Here is a 20083-nt window from a genome sequence, read left to right as displayed (position 1 = left end):
TTGTTAGACAACCCAAGTTGTTTAAGTTCCTCTTCACTGCGCCTCACTTGTGTCTTTAAGGAAATCAACTCACGAGAATATGAGATAGTTATGACATTACTTGGTGAACCCGTGTGTTAAATCGGCTATACATTTTGGCTCTTGTAAACATTTTCACGCTACATGGATCTGCTGTTCAAAGGGGCTCAGAGACTGTGTCCACATTACATCACCGTAGTGCTGGGATGGATCTCAGCGGGGTCCACTCCCTGTTAGAGAGAGGATGAGGAAACAGGGATGGACCCACGCTGTAATCCTTGGTATTCCTCAAGTCTCCTGAACAAATATTGCAACTAATCACACATATTCCTTTTTCAGAGCCAACTATATCTAACTCACAAGTATTGGGTGTGTATCAAAGCCTGTGGAAATAAGGCTATAGAGCTCATTGTTTTTAACCTATATATATATAATTAAGGCGACAAAGCAAAAGAATGTGAGAGGTTTAGAGAAATAACAGAATATGTGGTGGGAAATCTACACAAACAGTCTGTTTCTAGACTATTTCACAATCAGTTCATGATGAGTGGTTTTCATTACAGGGCTGTCTGCAGAACACAGCCATTAGGAACTGCCCTGTGTGCGTGCATGTGTGTGTGCGTGTGTGTGCGTGTGTGTGTGTGTGTGTGTGTGTGTGAGCGTGTGTGTGTACGTGGTCCGATCCAGTCCATCCATCTGTCTAACCTGCCATATGTTTTACATCAGTGGGCTCAGAAAGGAGTAGGGGGGGGGAGCCCGCCAGACATATGGGTCTTGCGTATGCACGTGCTCTGCATCGATACACCCACCTAGATACGCACACACACCTAGATACACACTTACTGGGCATGCAGGAGAGAAGCTCTACGTAGAAGGAGGTAAGTGTTGGGATGTGGTTCAACTTACCCTGCATAAGCATTCATGTACAGGAGATATTATATGTGTAACTAGAACGGAAAAGACACAAACGGCCTTCTGTAAATGACATTTATATATCATATATGTATATATGTATAACTCTTCATCTTCTCTCTCTTTCTTTTGCTCTCTTTCACTCTATTCAGTTTACATTTCATATTTAAAAAGTCAGTCCATATTTCACATGTACATAGGGCAATGTAGTAGCGTCAAAAAATTGATTTGTGGAGAGTGGGTATTCCATTTATGGATCATGCACATATGTACGGATTAAAAGTAGACACAGTCACTTTCATCTTTCAAAGTGGAAAGAGGACTTCAGAAGACTCACTCCTCTTGCCCATCCCCAAGCACTTTGCCCAGATATCCCTGCTAGAGATTGTAATTCCTGCCTGGCATCCCTCTATCTGCCCTGCAATGCCACTGCCTGTGGGAACATGCTCCTCTGGCCCAGTGGAAGCCATCAAAGCTCCGGTTTAATGACTGGGAAAGGAATGCTGTTAATTGGCAGCCAGCAGTTCTTGCTAACAGTTGATAGACAGGGCTGCGCTTTGGTCAAAGTCTCCCGTGAATGAAACATTCAGGCTGTGTGTGTTAAAGGGTTTGTTGTCAGTGCAATGGAACAAGTACAGGCTGGGAAATAGGCTGTGAAGCTCATGCGAGTGCAGCTAAAGTGTCTATGAAGTGTCACACTGTGCTATACTGCAGTATGCTAATTGGTCATTCACCCTAAAATTAAAATGAAGCACTTGCTTAATCACCCATGAGTTTTTATGATTACCAACTTGGCATCCGAGCCCCCACATTAGATTTTGTACAGCTCTTGTAGCCAAACCCCTGCATTGTTGTCTTGAATAACCAATATCTACCTTACTCCAGATATTTGAACATATTTCCTAACTGAAAAACTGGATCTGGGCTACTGACGAGTCTCTGAAAGCTTTTGTTGGAGTGAAAGGGACACATGAGGGTATATGCTTGAAAAGGAGATTTATGACAAAACTAGGTCATTGTGCCACTGTTTCCGACTCATCTCAGTGGAGTAGAAAAGCAGTACACTAAGTGGGAGCAAGACATTGATGCCCTGGGCGCCTCTTGCTGCTCAGCTATGGATCCCCGCTCTCCTCTCTGGCTGTGTCTGTCCAATAAGGCTAGCAGGATGAATAATAAAGAGTGGAATAATACAGGCTGCAGAACACTCCCTTATTTTTTACCTTGAGCAACTCGAAGGAATACAAATACCCTCTCCTTTCATCTCCTCTTTTAATTAATCATTTGATTAATGATTAATAATATGATTAGACAATATTTTGTATCTTTAAATTTGAAATTGAGACCCAAATAGTGGAACTGTTCCATTAAATGTAAGCTTTGACAATCAGAGCTAACAATCTGAATGTGTTGCCATCCAGACGAATGAGAGGCATGGTGGCATTTCTCTGCTGAAGTGTCCTTGAGCAGAGGCTTGATATTTCACCCTCCTTTGAAGGAAAACACAAATAGTCACGAGAGGCAGTCAACTCAACACCAAACAAACACCCAAAGCAGGAAATGAATTTGCTCTTCTGTATAAACAGCAGCAGGATGTGTCTGTGTGCCAGCGTCTTTTATCGGTCTGTTTTCATGCCTGCTTCTCCGTCTCTCCTCAGATCTCCACCCTGAAGCGCCAAGGCAGGACTCTGTTCTCCACCGTGCCAGAGACTGCCGAGAAAGAAGCTCACTCACTGTTTGTCCAAGAGGTAAAACTAATACATACCTGGACGTAAGCCTGCTTTGTCCGTTCTTTATCCCTCGGCCAAATCCTCGCCCTCTCTGTCGTGACTGAAGCCCGGCTCTATCCTTTTGTTTGGAGCAAAGCCATGTTTTCTCTTCTTTCCCTCAAACACAGGTGCTTCACCTCTGTCCAGATAACGCAACTGGCTCTCACAGCCTGAATCAGATGCTGGAGCTGAATCCAGCAAACGATTCGTTCTGATGTGTTTATGGTGCGCTGATAAAGCAGATTACATTTCAGAGGAAGCTAGCGAAACAGAGAAGTGTTCACATGATTAAGAGACAAGGGGAAACTGATACTATGCATGTCTAAATTGTTTCTGTTAGCCTTTAAATGAACTTCATGAACAGGATTTGTGTTCCCGCCCTCACATGTTTTCGGCTACAGATGGAGTCCACAGTTCAGTGGAGGTGCATGTCATGTTGTTTCAGTGTGCTGGGGTTGGTTGGGGTCCTGATAAATAGGGGATAGTCCCCCGTGGCTGCAGCCAGGAATTACATCATAACTGCATCTGGAGTTGCTGTGAGGCCTCATGCAGATGGGCTGTTTTCTGGATGAATTTTTCCACTTCATATTGACCCTTTGCCTCAGTCAACATGTTTATTATATAAATTTGCAGAATTGATGAGCACATGTTGGACTAGAAATACACTTATAGAGCAAAGACCTACGCCAGAGGACAACGACGCAATCACATGCCTGAGTTGGGAAGTTCGACATGGGTGTGTTCATGAGCTCCAAACCATCATGTAGAAACGACATAAGCTCTTTAAAGAAGATGTGTTCTAGGCCCATCTTATTGCCCATTGTTACCCTATTGCGTGACACATAAAGTGGAGGAAAACGACTCAGTTGAGCCAGAGGATGTGGACCATTTTTCAGACATTCCTAGTTGTTTTTGAGTTAATGAGCTTTCTGAGCTTGTAGTTATTTGTCACTATTCGTTGGCAAAAAAGGCATGACATGTTACTAGTTTTTGTCTACAAAGTGTATTTTCTCTCTTAATTGTCTGCTGTTTACTCAAAGATGTTTAATCCAGTCCAAAAACACATACGTCTGTAATTTGTACTGCCCTTATTTACATTGCCCTTAAGGTGGAAGTAATGCATTGGAGAAGTATTACCATATTTGAATGTGCTACTAGTCAAGTCTACCTTAAAAGCAACAGTCCAACTGAGTCCGTTTTCACTAAAAAGTTGTTGATAGAAATGTAATTTTCCCAGGATGTTTAAGAAACCTGAGCCTTCCCCTGTCTGGACCCTGTTTGTTAGTACGTGTCTTAATTTGCTCTGTTGAAATTACCTTTTTACTTTGTGTCTCTGCAGTGTATCAAAACCTACAAGTCTGACTGGCATGTGGTCAACTACAAGTATGAGGAATATTCTGGAGACTTCCGCCAGCTCCCAAAGTGAGTGTGTTGGCTGCAGCTTTACCTATACATACTATAGAACAGGTACAGCACAGAAAATCTGTTACACAGATGTTGAGTTGCATTGTGGGACATGTAGGATCCAGTGTTGTAATTTCTCGACCAACCCAGCTCCATTTGAGAAAAAAAACACCTTTAAATTCAGTAAATGAAATATATTTCACCTTCAGTTACTTTATTTTCATCCCCTCAAATTAATGGCTCTGCTCTTGTTGCACACATTGATTTATATACAGACCGCATTCTGTTGTTTTCTCTATTGCTTTATATCCATAAATGCATGTGTTGTTTAGCTAATAGTTTGCTTTAGCCATCACACGGCACACAATGCTGCAAAAGCCCTCTCAGGTATGGTGCACATCTTTTTTGGTCCAGTGACACTGCCCTTTGTTTACAGCCCAGTGGATGTTTCAGACAGAAACACGGAAACATGTTTCTTGGAGGAGGCAAGATCTTCCACAACAACAATAGGAGGCTTCCTCTGTTTTTTCTAGCAAAGATAAGCACAGCTATTCTGGGACTGCTGTCGATTGATATCCTTAAATCCCAAGGGAAATCCCACAATGCGATAGAGTATGTGTCCTTGGTCGAGCCACTTTCCTTAAGGACAGGAATGTCCTTTTACAGATGTTGTGTTTCAGTTTTAAAACATCCTAGAGTAAAAAGTAGACAAGCCCCGGCCTTGACCTTGGCTCTGTTTATGCTAGTAGCTCCTCTGAGCGAGCTGGGTCTTGTAAGGGGCAAATGTCAACGCTCCGTCTGGGGTTTGAGCTGCACTTAGAGTAGCAGCTGCAGCACTTGGGCTACTTCCTGTAAAAGTAGAAGCACTTCTGAGTAGTGCCGAAAAAAATAAGCTTTTTACGCTTTTTAGATACTGAAACATATGTGTATATTTCTTCAAGCTACACAGTCAAGATTTTGGAAACAGTTTTGACCCTTCTCATACCTCTGAACGACATATTATTCATATTTGCAATATCCATGACATCGACATGGGGCTTTATTTGGTCTAGATCGCAGCTGCCAAAGGCCTCTCTAGATCTAAGATCCGTGTGGGAAGCGTTCTCATTTACTGAACATTTGGTTTAGTTTGTGGAGCACAACATGATGCCATTACCCCATGTTTACGTAGCCAGTTTCTAATTTGTTCACAAACAACAAAGTCTCTTACTGTTTCTTGAATTTGTCTGTCAAATGTCATTTTCCTTCTCACATACAGCTCCTTCAAGTTTTGTTTACATAAGTGTTGCAGTTTGAAAAGGTCTTTGACTACTAACATCAATCCTTTTGCTGTATAAACCTTATATTGGTACCTTTTTAAAGTCCGCAAGACATGTAAGTCCTTGTGATACAAGGGTCTTACTTATCTTTTTCCTGTACTTTCAGTAAAGTGTCAAGACCTGAGAAACTGGCAGCTCACCTGTTTGAGGTGGATGAAGATGTTGAAAAAGATGAGGTGAGTCCACCAATCCCAAACAATCTCTGCCCCATAGTCTTCTCAGAATCCCTTCTTCTCTAGGCCTCACCAAACCTAGTTCAGTCAGAAATGTGATTATAAGGGAAATGCAATAGAGCAAAAACATTATATTGAATATCTCGTCAAATTCACTTATTTAATTCCACACTTTTATTACAAGCCAACCTTTAGACATTTTGTTTCTTGTTCTATGCTCCTTGCAGTTTCCCAGAATATCTGATATCTAGAATTTTAAGGGCAAAATAATCCCATAATTACCTCGCCTCATGCATTGATTTAACTGAAGGCCAGTGACCTTTGATGCACACTGCGTCACAGCTGAAATCACCCGAGATTACAGAAGTGCAGCGTTGATTTAAATCTTGCTCGTAATGAAGGACTGAACAGTCAATAAAGCCTCTCCTTCCAGATTTTCAAGTGTGTAAATAAATGTAATTTTTACCTCTGTTTATTTTCCTTTGATGGCAGAATACATCAGTGATGTGTGTTCTGTATCTCCTCCTGCAGGACACAGCCTCTCTGGGATCTCAGAAGGGAGGAGTGTCTAAACATGGCTGGCTGTACAAAGGCAACATGAACAGTGCCATCAGTGTTACTATGCGGGTGGGTAACAGCTCCAACAGCCTTTCAAAGCCCCTTCTAATACTGTTAGTAGTGACTGAAGGGATTTTTATATTGATAATGATTGCCATGTTAGCATACAGTTGAAAGGCAGTGTGGTTAAAGGGGCACTATATTGATTTTACACATGAAGTTACTCAGCTTCAAGTACTACTAAGCCTTTGAAAACATATAATATTATATATATAATATAATATATATATAATATTTTTAGTCTCTAAAGGAGATTCATAGTTTCAACACTTTAAAGAAAAAAATTAACACCAACAAGTCCAACAAGTTATTGGAAACACATGTTACTCCTTAAATCATGATTCTGTTATTTTTTGCTTAAAATGAACGAGAGCAACTTAAAAACAATACCTTTATTTTGCACTTCAAACAACAATACATTGATCATGCATTATCCTGAAGAAAACAAATCTTAAAGGGATAGTCTGAGAGATTTGTATTCAATGTGTGACTTCTTTAAAACATCCCTATTCAAGCATTTTTCAAGGCGTTTGAGATATGTTTTTCTGCTTCTCTTAGCCACAGCAGTACAGTGCTTAGCTTCCTGCTGTTCCTCATATAACCCCACTTCACAAAATGTCCCTGAGGCATTTCAAAATAACAACAAGAAAAAAGTATGTTTGGTGAACATTCATTAACTTTACATAATATCTGCCTCTAGAGCTCACACAAAACAATCTGCAATGTTTACACCAAGGAGAATTGCATTTAGTTCATTTTGATCATTTAGCTGTCTATAAATCCCTTCAATATGAGTAACCTTTATTAACTAAAGACCTAACAGCATCTGCGTTGCCTTTTTGTTTAATACTTGGTGTGGTATGTATTAATAATCAGTTGGCATGCAGGAAACACATTTCATTTCATTAAATTACATCATGTTATCAATGTAAATACAAACTTTGGATTTCCTCCAGTCTCTGTGACTTTTTCTCTCTGCACATGTGGACATATAATTAGCCATTGCTTACGGTAGCCTATAACTTGCTGCACTTTGTCATTTTACCCTTGAGCTTTCCCATGCCCCATCTCCACCCTTGCGGTATTTTTAGAGTGAAAGAGGCTGTTTGGGATGTCAACGTCCTCTGTTTTTAACCTCCAGTCCTTCAAGAGGAGGTACTTCCATCTGGCCCAGCTGGGGGACGGATCCTACAACCTCAACTTCTACAAGGACGAGAACACCTCCAAGGACCCCAAAGGAACCATCTTTCTGGACTCATGCATGGGGGTGGTTCAGGTAAAGCATCTTATGTACTGAAACCACCAAGTACAATATTAATTCAGAACATTTAAGTGGGCATTCTTTACCCCTTTAAGCCCCACACAATGTGTTTGTTCCCCCTATAGGTTGAAATTGTGAAATGTCATAAAAATGGACTGTATGAAATCAATATTTGCATCTGTGTGCTTCCAGAACAGCAAAGTGCGCCGGTTCGCCTTTGAGCTGAAGATGCAGGATAAGAGCACGTTCCTGCTGGCTGCAGAGAGCGAGGCGGAGATGGAGGAGTGGATCGGCACGCTCAACAAGATCCTGCACAGCAGCTTCGAACAGGCCATGCAGGAGAAGAGGAACGGAGACCTGCATGACGGTACCCTTTTCCATTTCATTTCTTTGACAGCTTTTTTGTCTGTCTTAGAAGCTTAATTATTTCTGTGTGTTTTTGTTGATGTGCCTTAGGGCTTGTGTCTGTTGATGCTCGATGCACCTCAGGGTTCATCTATTCCCCTGTACCGCATGGAATTAAGTTATCTCCGGGTTGTTTCTTTATGAAAATCACTCATGCTTGATAAACAACTTTATAATCAATATGTTTTCCTTATGTAATTATTTTCTCCTCATAGAGGCCAACACATTATTATGTTGTTATATAATTGCATCAGCTCATGTTGATCTCTCCAACAGATGAGGAGCTTGGAAAAGCAGACCTCTCCTCTGGAAGTTTTCAAGACAGCTTTCAGGTAGCCTGCTTTTTGCATCTGTGGTCACATGTTAAATCCTGCCCTCTGTTTGCACACACCATAAACTGTTGAATGTCTGAAGGTGCCATGTGACCACACTTGGAAGCAGTGTGAACTGTGAGGGCTTTGCTTTCAGTGGATTTGCTATACAGCTGTATTTCCTGCTACCAGGTTTCCTGTTGGTGCTAACTAAGCAAACATCTGCTATTGTGGGAATGGCCTCCAAATGCAGAGGCCAGATGAGGCCAACTGTGGTGTTAAACAGGAGTGGAACGTCTGAAAACAAACTCTTAAAGGCGCTAGTTTGTGATTTATATTTACCAATTTAGCATAAAGCTGCACCTATAAAAGAGTGTATTTCAAAGATAATAAGCAGGCATCATAGCAATCGGTACAGATTTGGACTTTACAGAAAGGCGGCTCTGAATGTACACACAATGTTCCTCTTAGTTTGATACTGTAAACCAAACCAGGACTATGACATGGACAGCATGATCATTTCTATCCCTTTCCTTTTCAAATAATAAACTGTTGTTCACTTTGCTTTATTTAACAGACTGCCAGAGATATTGAGTCCAAAATGAGGAGTGAAGCTCGTCTGAAGCTGTTCACTCTGGACCCTGACACCCAGGTGATGAAGCTCTCACTAGCACCACAGCCAGCTTTGTTATTTATCGAATGAATCACTTAAAGGTTCTGCTGTGCCAATATAAACCTTATGACATCTCCTCCCCTCCTATAGAAACTGGACTTCTCTGGCATTGAGCCGGACGTGCGGCAGTTTGAAGAGAAGTTTGGGAAGAGAGTCCTGGTCAGCTGTAACGACCTGTCCTTCAACTTGCAGGGCTGCGTCGCAGAGAATGAAGAGGGACCCACAACTAATGTATGTTTCCATTCAAAACTAGAGAGAGTTCTTCATCATAAAATACGCATATCATGTCTTTTTTTGTGCAAAATAAATGCAGTTCATTAAAAAGTAGCATACAATGGAAATACTCAAGGAAAGTATTGGTATGTAAAATAGTGCTTCAGTGGTGCAATGTACTTTGTTACATTACACCACTCAATATAGATTGTCTTCAATGTTCACATAGAAATCCCACCTGATTGCATGCAGGTATGATACAGCATCATTCCAGGAAATGTCATTTACCAAATGAGCGCGAGGTCTAAATCAGATCAGACAGTTCAGATGGCCCATTTTGCCCCGGCTTTGTCAGAATTGGTGTACTTGGCACGAGGAACAGCCATTTCCATGGCAACCAGCCTGGGCCTCCCACCGTGCATTAGCGCCAGTCTGAGGCTGGTTTCCTGCCGTCACTATCCAAGGTCTCTCTCTCTCTGTGGGAGGAGGAATCCTTCTACACTCAGCACTCAGCTGGGAAACCACAGCTATTAGCTCCTCAGAACACACACACACAAATGGGTTTGTGTAATGGAAAAGCAGTGAATGGGAAGATGAATTACATCAATGGTACATTTTGACTGGATGGAAAATGAGAAGTGCATTAGGAAGAATGGGTTTCCTCTCAAGCTGTTACTCTTTCTCCCATAATTTAATTATTTTCCTCCATCCCTTCCATCAAAGGTGGAGCCTTTCTACGTGGTCCTGTCGCTCTTCGACGTCCAGAACAGTAGAAAGATCTCGGCCGATTTCCACGTGGACCTCAACCACCCTCTGGTCAGACAGATGACATCAGGTTCAACTAACAAGCAAGACGTGCACATCAATGGAAGCAGCGATGGTCCCCTCAGGCACGCCAGTGGGCTTCCAGTGGGCTCTCTCCAGTACCCCAGACAGGGGGTCTTCTCTGTCACATGCCCCCATCCAGAGATCTTCCTGGTGGCCAGGATTGAGAAGGTCCTGCAGGGGGGGATCACCCACTGCACTGAACCCTACATGAAGAGCTCAGACTCCGCCAAGGTTAGCAGAGATGACCGGGTGTGGCTGTGAATTACAATTTGATCAAGTTATCTTTAATCATTCATTAGCAAATGTCATTTTCACCTGCCTGTAGATGTCTCAAAAGGTGCTGAAGAATGCTAAGACGGCCTGCAGCAGACTGGGACAGTACAGGATGCCGTTTGCCTGGGCTGCAAGGTATACAACCACCCTTCAAGAAGACAAATGACTTTCAATGCATGGCTATTTAAAATGGCTATTGTGTTCAGGATGTCACACTGGTGATGGTTTTATTGGACCACTCAGGGGTCTGTAGTATTTTAACTCCACCTCCACATACCATGAAGTGAAAATGCGGCATTATACAATGACAGATTTTTTGCACTTGAGGAAACTTACAAAAACCGAGAGGACTTATTGTCCTGTGCACAGTGATACAGATTTTGAATGCTGCATATAAACTGAGGGAAAACTGTCAAATGAAAGTCAGCCTGCTGTGAGACTCAAATCTTACAAACCACTGGCGTAGAACTGAAATGTTTCTCCAGATTGAATGTTTGTTTCCCCTCCCTCTCTGCAGGCCTGTGTTCAAAGATGCATCAGGAACTTTGGACAAGAGCTCTCGCTTCTCGGCTCTCTATAGACAGGACAGCAGCAAGCTGTCAGACGAGGACATGTTCAAACTGCTGACTGACTTCAGAAAGTATGTTTCCCCTCTCTCTTCAAGATATCACTAGAACTGATTTGAAACATCTTACTGTTTCTATATCTGTTTTCCAACAGAGCAGAGAAAATGGCCAAACTCCCCGTGCTCTTAGGGAACTTAGATGTAACTATTGACAGCGTGGCCCCGGATGTAACAAGTAAATCTTTGAAATATCAACAAAACACTTTGAATTCTCTAGTCAACCTTGAACCCAGTAACATCTCTAACTTCCCGCCTGCAGATTGCGTCACTACCTCCTACATCCCTGTGAGGAACTTTGAAGGCAACGGGAGTGGCGGCGCTCTCCTGGAGGTGGAGGAGTTTGTGCCCTGCATCGCTAAGTGCTCCCAGCCATTCACCATCTATAAGAACCACCTCTATGTGTACCCAAAACACCTGAAATATGACGGACAGAAAACCTTTACTAAGGTAAGAGCAGTATGGATGCATGAAAATGATCTAAAAATCATTTGAGGAAACAGAGGTTGGAGCTTTTTTATGTTGAGACCAAAACATGACTTGTCCTTTTTGAAAGTAACTGCTTGGCTAGCATTCTCTTATCATCATGGTATTATGTTGCTGTTTATCCTGCAAGACAACTGGCACCCGCCTCAGGCAGTTTGAGCCAAGCGGCAGAGCTGGATAGAATTATCCTTACGCAGAGCAGCAGCTTCTGATTAATACATTAATGCAGGGCCGGTATTTTCACTAGATCAGCTCCATATAGGAAAACCAAGCCGCCTTCTCTCCCCATCTGTCTCTCTGCCCTCTTTTGTTTTAAATGAGAGCTGGCAATCCTTTGCCTGAAATATTTTCCATCTCTTTGTAGACACTAATGGACATCTGAAACGCCACAGTAGAAAAAGTGTCTGGCAATCCCCACAGGGATTTCTTGGAACTGGTTCTTTGTTTTATAATCTGCGTGATTGTAACTATTGTGTTTCTTTCTTTAGGCAAGAAATATTGCAGTCTGCGTTGAATTCAAGGATTCTGATGAGGATGAAGCCCAGCCAGTGAAGGTGTGTTCATGGACTTTAGTGAAGATCTTGATGGGTTTTAACTAATAACTAGTTAGTCTTGGTCTTACACATTATAGCCAAACCAATTGTTTTTTAATATATACGTTAACCACATGCACTCATCTCTCTCTGTGTCATATTTGATCATCTTCCTCTTTTTGAATCTACTGCAGTGCATCTATGGTCATCCAGGAGGTCCTCTATTCACCAAGCAGGCATATGCCACCGTCCTGCACCATCAGCAGAACCCTGAGTTCTATGATGAGGTATGTCTGTGCTTATATTCAGGATCATTTGTATTAATATAATGCATCTGAAATATGTTTATGTATAGCTCAAACCATGAATGGAGAAAGGCTGATATTGTATTCCCTATGTTCAATCTACTTTGAAGGCAGTGTGTTTTAAAATAAGGACGTACCTCTCACCTTCTCTCTTATTGTTTAAGCACATTTCAATTCCCCATTGAATCCTCAGTGGGAATGCTCTGCAGGCTTTGTTCCCTTTTATTTTCCTGCACAAAGCTCCCTCTTTATTCGAGACCCAACCCGAGGAATCTGTTTTTCTCACCTTCAGATAAAGATAGAGCTGCCAACTCAGCTGCACGAAAAGCACCACCTTCTCTTCACCTTCTATCACGTTAGCTGTGACAGCAACAGCAAGAAGAAAGACCTGGTGGAGGCTCCAGGTAGGTGGAGAGAAACACCGGCAGGTATTTTTATAAAAACAAAAGAATGAATTCATGCAAATATCTGGGGTGCATAATGTAGGCAAAGCAGATTGACTCTGGCATACTTGAGAGCTGATTGAAAATGTGTCTGTACCTGCTCTATTCACAGTGGGTTCAGCATGGCTGCCTCTGCTGAGGGATGGCAGAGTCATCATGAACGAACAGCTGCTGCCAGTGGCTGCCAATGTGCCCGCCGGGTACCTGGGCTCCCAGGACGGGATCAACAAGGTGAGAAAGAAGAATATTATCAATATCTGATTATTTTTAAAGAGCAATAAGCTGTTGTGGCTTAAAATAAATGAGAACTACGGTAGCTGGGTGCGGTTAATGTAACGGTAAGTTATGATTAGGGTAGGTATTTTAAATGGAAAAGTAGTTAACTGCTTTAACATTTTATTTGCACACCAATGTCCTAATGCTGGGTTTTACAAGGTATACATTATTTTTCCTACCTTGTTTTATATATTTAATTCTATGTCACTATGTAAGTGTTAATGTGTGTTGACTTGACTTGACTTTATATGCAATGACTCCTTCATAATAATGCAATCAGGAAAAAATGTAAACCAATAAAATAAAAATATAAAAACATAGAATAGTGGCAGATAGTGCAAACCCATATTGCTTAACTAACTGCATGTGAAGGAGGCACTTTTTGCCAACTGCGCCTATAAACTTGGTACGACATCTGTTTGAAAAGTAAACACATAAAATACGTATTCCGTCCGTCTTGTAGTACGGTGCAGCCATATGCAGCTTGACTTCCTATTTTACAAAGAATCTGTCACAGATGATGTCGATTACTCTGTCTTAGCATTTTAAATCAACACAGTGCCGTTTTTACTCAGTATCCAGTGCTTCCATTATTTCCCACTTGTCATTACAGCACTCTGGCTCGGAGATCAAATGGGTAGACGGAGGAAAACCTCTGTTCAAAGTCTCAACTCATCTTGTTTCCACAGTTTACACTCAGGTATGTACATTATATCCATGTATATCCTTTGCTCGTTGATACGAACATCATCTAACACGACATATTTCCTTTAGGATCAGCATTTGCACAACTTCTTCCACCACTGTCAGATCATGGAGATGTCAGAACAAGCTTCAGAGGGAGAGCTGGTGAAATACCTGAAGGTATTCTAGGCTTTTTATTTTCTAATGTGCCTGAAAGCACAGGAACACACCCTTTTTCATGTCTCATCAAATACAATCTTGTCACCTGGCATTAAAGGGAAAATGAGAAGCCAGAGCCTACATTCATTCAATAGTATGTTTCTTTCTTCCTCCCTTTCTTTTGTAGAGTCTCCATGCGATGGAGGGTCATGTGATGGTCAACTTTCTGCCCACCGTCCTCAACCAGCTGTTCTGCGTCCTAACCAGAGCCACACATGAGGATGTGGCTGTCAATATGACCAGGCAAGACACACACACAGTCACACACACACACACACACACACACACACACACACACACACACACACACACACACACACACACACACACACACACACACACACACACACATCCTCTTTCTCATTAGGCACTCACCTATGGCTTGCATACTCCATATACCTCAGCAGTGTGTGGGACTACTCTTTGAAGCTCTGCAGGCAGTGTGTAAATGAGGTGTTAAAGCCTCAGAATGAATCAAAGTAACCCCTCCTCTTCTTTTATGTTTCTATGTCATTATCCGTTTCTCTTCAGGGTGATGGTTCATGTTGTAGCGCAGTGCCATGAGGAAGGGCTCGAACATTACCTGAGATCTTATATCAAGGTGCAGTCTCTCATTATTTTCATACTGATCATATGAATGCAGACTATGTATTTGTATTTTTCTGATTTGTATCCCCCTCTCCTCTCAGTTTGTGTTTAAGCCCGAGCCTTACTCCTCCACCAATGTGAAAACAGTTCACGAGGAGCTGGCTAAAACCATGACAGCCATTCTCAGGCCTTCCACAGACTTCCTGACCAGCAACAAGCTGCTCAAGGTAATATCTATTACTTAACTAGCGTCTCCATTTTAAGCATTCACACCCTGAGAAAATGACCATAACATACCTTACATGCACGTAATAAATATATTAGTTTAGCATGCACACGAGCTAGCTTTGGCTATTACCCAAGCTAGCTATTGATTTCTTGTCATACATACTTAGCTCTGTGTTTTTTTATGTTGCAGTACTCATGGTACTTCTTTGAAGCTCTGGTGAAATCAATGGCTCAGTATCTCATGGAGAGCGGGAAGGTTAAGGTAGGTCTAGTTTTGCTCTTCTCAGCTTATATTTAACCTCTTTCCCCCAAGCCTAAATCCTTTCCCTCTTTTTCTTTTGCCCTCTCTTGTGCAGCTTGCCAGGATCCAACGTTTTTCAGCGTCCTTCAACCATGCGGTGGAGACTCTGGTGAATATGCTGATGCCACACATCACACAGAAATACAAGGACAACCTGGACGCGGCTCGCAATGCCAATCACAGCCTGGCAGTGTTCATCAAGGTTGGCACCCGTCCCAATGCCTGCAATGCAATACATTTGTTTTCAAATATTGCCCTTAAGGTTAACGTTAAGGGTACATTTGAAAATGTCGCAGCAGATTTTCCATGTTGTACCTGATCTAAATAAATGTGATTCCAAAGACAATTAAACGTACAGACAGAAAATGTAATTATAAAATCATCCTTTTCACTTAGCGCTGCTTCACCTTCATGGACAGAGGCTTCGTATTTAAGCAGATCAACAACTACATGAACTGCTTTATGCCTGGGGACCCCAAGGTTAGGATGCTACTATCTTGAAAGCTTTTATTGAAATCATGAACCATGTAGTTAAGGCTAATCTTCTCTAAAACGTTTCCTTTTGTGTTCCTGTCAGACTTTGTATGAATTCAAGTTTGAGTTCCTGCGTGTCGTTTGCAACCATGAGCATTATGTCCCTCTTAATCTGCCCATGCCCTTTGGAAAAGGCAGAATTCAAAGGTTCCAAGGTGAATGATTAAATGTTACTTTAATCTAAGTTGATTGTAGTTTATATTCAGCTTGTTATCTCTCTGCATCCTTTGATCTTTAAATCTGATAAATGCCCTCTACAGATCTCCAGCTGGACTATTCTCTGACGGATGACTTCTGTCGAAACCACTTCCTGGTGGGGCTGCTGCTGAGGGAGGTGGGCGGGGCTCTTCAGGAGTTCCGAGAGATCCGTCAGATCGCCATCCAGGTGCTAAAGGGGCTGATGATCAAACACACGTTTGACGACCGCTATGCTGCGAAAGTGAGCTTCAGAACACCCTGCAATTTTTTAAAATGTAGCCTCGTTAGTCAGGATACAGCATGACTCATGAACATTTACTGTGTCATTGCAGAGCCAGCAGGCAAGACTTGCAACTCTCTACCTCCCCCTGTTTGGTCTGCTCCAAGAAAACGTCTACAGACTGGACATTAAGGAGTCAGCCATCCTCAGCAACCACAATGTAAGCCTGACACCTGGTGGTGGGAAAGTTAACAGCAGCTTGTAACTATTCTTCAACACAATAATGACTTGGTTAATATTAGCTTAACATAGAACCTCATTGCTCTATCTTTCTCTGTCTCAGAATGCCAGGGAGGACTCCATGGTGACCCCTCAGAAACCTGGGAGCTGCATAGAAAACGCTCTCCACAAAGATGTGTTTGGAGTCATCTCTGGAACAGGTAAATCCTCAGTCCACTATCGTACCATTCAAAAGTACAGAGTCAGTGCAGAAATAGCATAATGTCTCTTTTTAGTGTATTTAACTTGGCAATAAGTGGACATGCTTTTCTCTTAAAAAAAACCAACCTGTACAATTTAGATTTTGATGCCATCTTCTGACATGTAACATACATTTTGTGCAGCCTCCCCGCACAGCTCCACTCCCAACGTGAGCTCAGTTCACCATGCAGACTCCAGAGGCTCTTTGGTCTCCACCGACTCTGGGAACAGTCTGCTGGACAAAAGCAGCGACAAGACAAACTCCCTGGAGAAGGTACAGGAACATTTGAATGATAGGCTATAATTAGTAGCCTATAAATGCCTATGAATGTTAACATGAAGTATCTGCTCTGTGACACTGTTATGTGGCACCAAGTGATGAAAGTAAAGCCTGTACCAACAAAACACAAGGGCTAACGTGGTAGTATAATATTGCTTAAAAACATCCAACTTCCCTTTAAAGTTGATACTTTGCAGAGCCCTCCCATAAATGTGACCTCTCTTCACTCTTGGACATCCCCCCTCCCCCTCCTCCAGAGCTCCCCTTTCCCTTCTCCTTGCTCTGTAACTTTCCAACCCCACCAAAAGGAGAGATTTACCAGGAGGCACTCTGTGAATGTGCCTCCTCTCCCCCTGGAGCCCGAGGGCAGAGTTCCACCTCTGACCCGTGCGACCAAGCGGGTCACCATGGACTTCTCCCTGCTCTCTGCTCCCCTGCCTGACCCGCTGCAGGACAGTGACAGAGACAAACAAGCTGCAGGGCAGAGGGTGGATGGAAATCATGAGGAAAACATACCCTTACAAGTATTCAGTTTGACCTTTGTGACATCTGCTCCAGAGAATGTTGGCTACAATTTTACAGGAGATTGATTTGTATGTTAGATTGATTTGTCTTGCTTGTGAATTCCAGTTAAGAAACCAAAACATACCTTAGGTGTACAATTTGCCCAAAATCCTCCCAACATTCTTCACTTCTGTGTGTCCCACATCAGGGAGTGTGTGTGCTTTTATCATCGCAGAGCTGAGCACTGACTCGAAGCCTTTTTTAAAAATTATTTCTTGAGAAGCCGTAAATGTGTTTTCTCAACTGATGTTGTTTATCTCAAAGCACAGAGCTGCTGCAGCAAATGTGCTTTCTTTGCTCTTGTGTATTTTCCCCCCTCTCAGGAAAATACTTGACATTTCTCCTCTCTGAAGTTTGGGTTGTTTGAGTGATGCCCTTTCTCTCTAAAGTTTCGAATTATTCTCCAACTCTACCTTCCTCGCCCAATAACTTTTTAATGTATTTTCTATTTCAGAACCAGTGTGTGTCCACTCTGGGCAGCAGTGTGCTGCGCTGTGACAAAATGGACCGGGAAGAGATCAAAAACCTGCTCATTGGCTTTCTGCACATCCTCAAGAGCATGTCAGAGGGTATGACACCTGTCTAAGTCTTTGATCTGGGTATTAACACAAGTGTATAGGTACAACCTGTTCATAGTAATCCTTTCTTTCTATTTCATCCCCTCAGAGGCACTTTTTGCGTACTGGAACAAAGCAGCTCCCTTGGAACTCATGGACTTCTTCACATTGATAGAGTAAGTTCGGAATCAGACTACGCTACAAACTTCCTGTTTCAGAAGGTTCAATGATTTCCAGGTCTTGAATGCATTAATAATCCCTGACTGAGCCCCATGTTTTGTCTCCTGCAGAGTGTGCCTTCATCAGTTCAGATACATGGGAAAGAGATTCATCGTCAGGTACAGTGTTGCAGGAAATAAATGATGTCTCAAATCTAATTCAACACTAAATAAATGGATTCATTCTTGGACTGACTGTTCATCATCTATGACTGACACCCATGCGCAGACTTACAAAAACAACTGAATCTTTTAACCCCTTGCTTTTGGTTTGTTCTCTTTTCTGTAACACTGGTGGCAAGTTGCTTTGTGGTTAATGTCGCGGCCCCAGGCCCCTCCTGCATGGGTAAGGCATTGCTGTGTTTTTGTCTCACTTTGCTTAATTCAATGCATGATGCTGCCATTTGTTTTGGGTGTTAAATATTATATTCTAGCCATTATGTATCTGCTGAGCTCAGTTATTTTGCTATTTTCTTCTATAAAGCATCTCTGAGACGTTTCCTCATTTTATTTGTGTTTTTTAGTCACTTTGTCTCTTTCCCTGTCATCCAAACATAGCGGTAATGGTGTTTCTCTATTCCCAACAGGAGCCAGGAGGGGGTGGGGCCTGTAGCTCCAGACAGGAAGTCTCTTACTCTGCCTGTGTCCCGTAACAGGGCGGGAATCCTACACGCCCGCCTGCAGCAGCTGGGAACTCTGGAGAACGCTCACACCTTCAACAACAGTAAGCCTTACTGTCCTGGGATGCTTGTTGGCCTTTACTGACATCTAGTGGCAGTCAGTCAGCGGTGCAACAACAATCTCCTTCCTTAATCAAGCAAATAGAAGTTCTTGCCAAATGAATGAATTGGTACTGATTGAAAACCTCATCAATCAGATGATGTGCTGTGTATTTATTGCTGTGATAAAACGATATCTGTCACAGTGACCATGAGCTTTCTGTGCAGTGTACTCTCACACAGAGGCAGACGTGAGCAGCCAATGTCTGCTGGAGGCCAACGTGTCCACAGAGGTGTGTCTCACTGTGCTGGACACACTCAGCATCTTCATCATGGGATTCAAGGTATTAACTGCACATCAGACTGCAGCAACAAATATCATGTTAGATCTTTATCGCTTTGCTTACATTCTCCTGTGTCATCAGATTCAGCTTAATTCCGATCTGGGTCACAACCCCCTGATGAAGAAGGTGTTCCAGGTCCATCTGTGCTTCCTGCAGATCCCTCAGTCTGAGGCCGCCCTCAAGCAGGTCTTCACCTCCCTCAGGACCTTCATCTACAAGGTGCCAGTCACCCTCTATTTAACCACCCCATTAGATCTCACTTTTTTGACTTGGTGATTTAAAATGTCAAACTCTCCAACCACTGCTCAAAACAGCACAAAATAAAAGCACACATTTAGATAACATAACATAAGTAAGGGGAGATGTGAACTAATAAAACGTTTATTTTGACCATACCATATTTAAAAGGGGACTAAAATCTGTTGAACATCACTAGATAATCTGTGGTCTATAATGTACTGTTATGAACTCTGTTTGGAGTTTTACATTGATGGTTGTTCAAATCTATTTTCCTTCATTCCTGCATTTCCTCTGTCCCCCCCCTCGTGTCCTCCAGTTCCCCTGCACCTTCTTTGACGGCCGGGCCGACATGTGTGCCTCTCTCTGTTATGAAATCCTCAAGTGCTGCAACTCCAAGCTGAGCTCCATCCGCAGCGATGCCGCGCATCTGCTCTACTTCCTCATGAAGAGCAACTTCGACTACACCGGACGCAAGTCTTTTGTACGGACCCACCTGCAGGTAAGTGTTGATATTTGAGTGTGAATATGTTATAACTGTTTACACAAGGCCTTTTGTATTTTTGGTCATGCAGTTCATAATGATTGAATTGTTCCCTCGTCTCAATTCTCCCAGGTGGTGATTGCTGTCAGTCAGCTGATTGCTGATGTCATCGGCATCGCAGGGACGCGTTTCCAGCAGTCTCTCTCCATCATCAACAACTGTGCCAACAGTGACAAGAGCATCAAGGTCAGGGGGGGTTATCAACTCAGAGCCATTATTTTTCCTGTTAAAATGAGGGTTTTGTACCTCGCCTTTCAATAACTTGACTGTTGATTCATTCTAAAATGAAAACGTTACACTCTAAAAATATCTGCTACTAACTTAAATAA

General features: G+C 42.5%; 1 protein-coding gene across 1 annotated transcript in view; it reads left to right on the top strand.

The window, feature by feature from the left end:
* Window positions 1–20083, top strand: part of LOC104962621 (dedicator of cytokinesis protein 9-like) — a 43743-nt gene that overhangs the window by 15295 nt on the left and 8365 nt on the right. Inside the window, 39 exon segments of the mRNA XM_010791075.1 lie at window positions 2586–2675; window positions 4036–4118; window positions 5526–5595; window positions 6124–6219; window positions 7352–7486; window positions 7664–7838; window positions 8153–8208; window positions 8765–8839; window positions 8951–9091; window positions 9797–10132; window positions 10227–10309; window positions 10692–10814; window positions 10895–10974; window positions 11059–11246; window positions 11771–11836; window positions 12010–12102; window positions 12413–12524; window positions 12676–12794; window positions 13453–13539; window positions 13614–13703; window positions 13870–13985; window positions 14274–14343; window positions 14432–14557; window positions 14749–14820; window positions 14915–15061; window positions 15256–15339; window positions 15437–15548; window positions 15654–15832; window positions 15924–16031; window positions 16155–16251; window positions 16435–16565; window positions 17590–17704; window positions 17802–17868; window positions 17983–18030; window positions 18498–18634; window positions 18858–18973; window positions 19055–19192; window positions 19530–19712; window positions 19827–19940. Of these exon segments, the coding sequence (XP_010789377.1) occupies window positions 2586–2675; window positions 4036–4118; window positions 5526–5595; window positions 6124–6219; window positions 7352–7486; window positions 7664–7838; window positions 8153–8208; window positions 8765–8839; window positions 8951–9091; window positions 9797–10132; window positions 10227–10309; window positions 10692–10814; window positions 10895–10974; window positions 11059–11246; window positions 11771–11836; window positions 12010–12102; window positions 12413–12524; window positions 12676–12794; window positions 13453–13539; window positions 13614–13703; window positions 13870–13985; window positions 14274–14343; window positions 14432–14557; window positions 14749–14820; window positions 14915–15061; window positions 15256–15339; window positions 15437–15548; window positions 15654–15832; window positions 15924–16031; window positions 16155–16251; window positions 16435–16565; window positions 17590–17704; window positions 17802–17868; window positions 17983–18030; window positions 18498–18634; window positions 18858–18973; window positions 19055–19192; window positions 19530–19712; window positions 19827–19940 (4458 nt within the window).

The sequence above is a fragment of the Notothenia coriiceps genome, unplaced genomic scaffold (assembly GCF_000735185.1).
Source record: "Notothenia coriiceps isolate Sejong01 unplaced genomic scaffold, NC01 NC01_scaffold00035129, whole genome shotgun sequence".
In the NCBI taxonomy this organism is placed as follows: Eukaryota; Metazoa; Chordata; class Actinopteri; order Perciformes; family Nototheniidae; genus Notothenia; species Notothenia coriiceps.
Note: the sequence above shows the minus strand (reverse complement) of the source record. Positions and strands in the feature narration are given on the sequence as shown.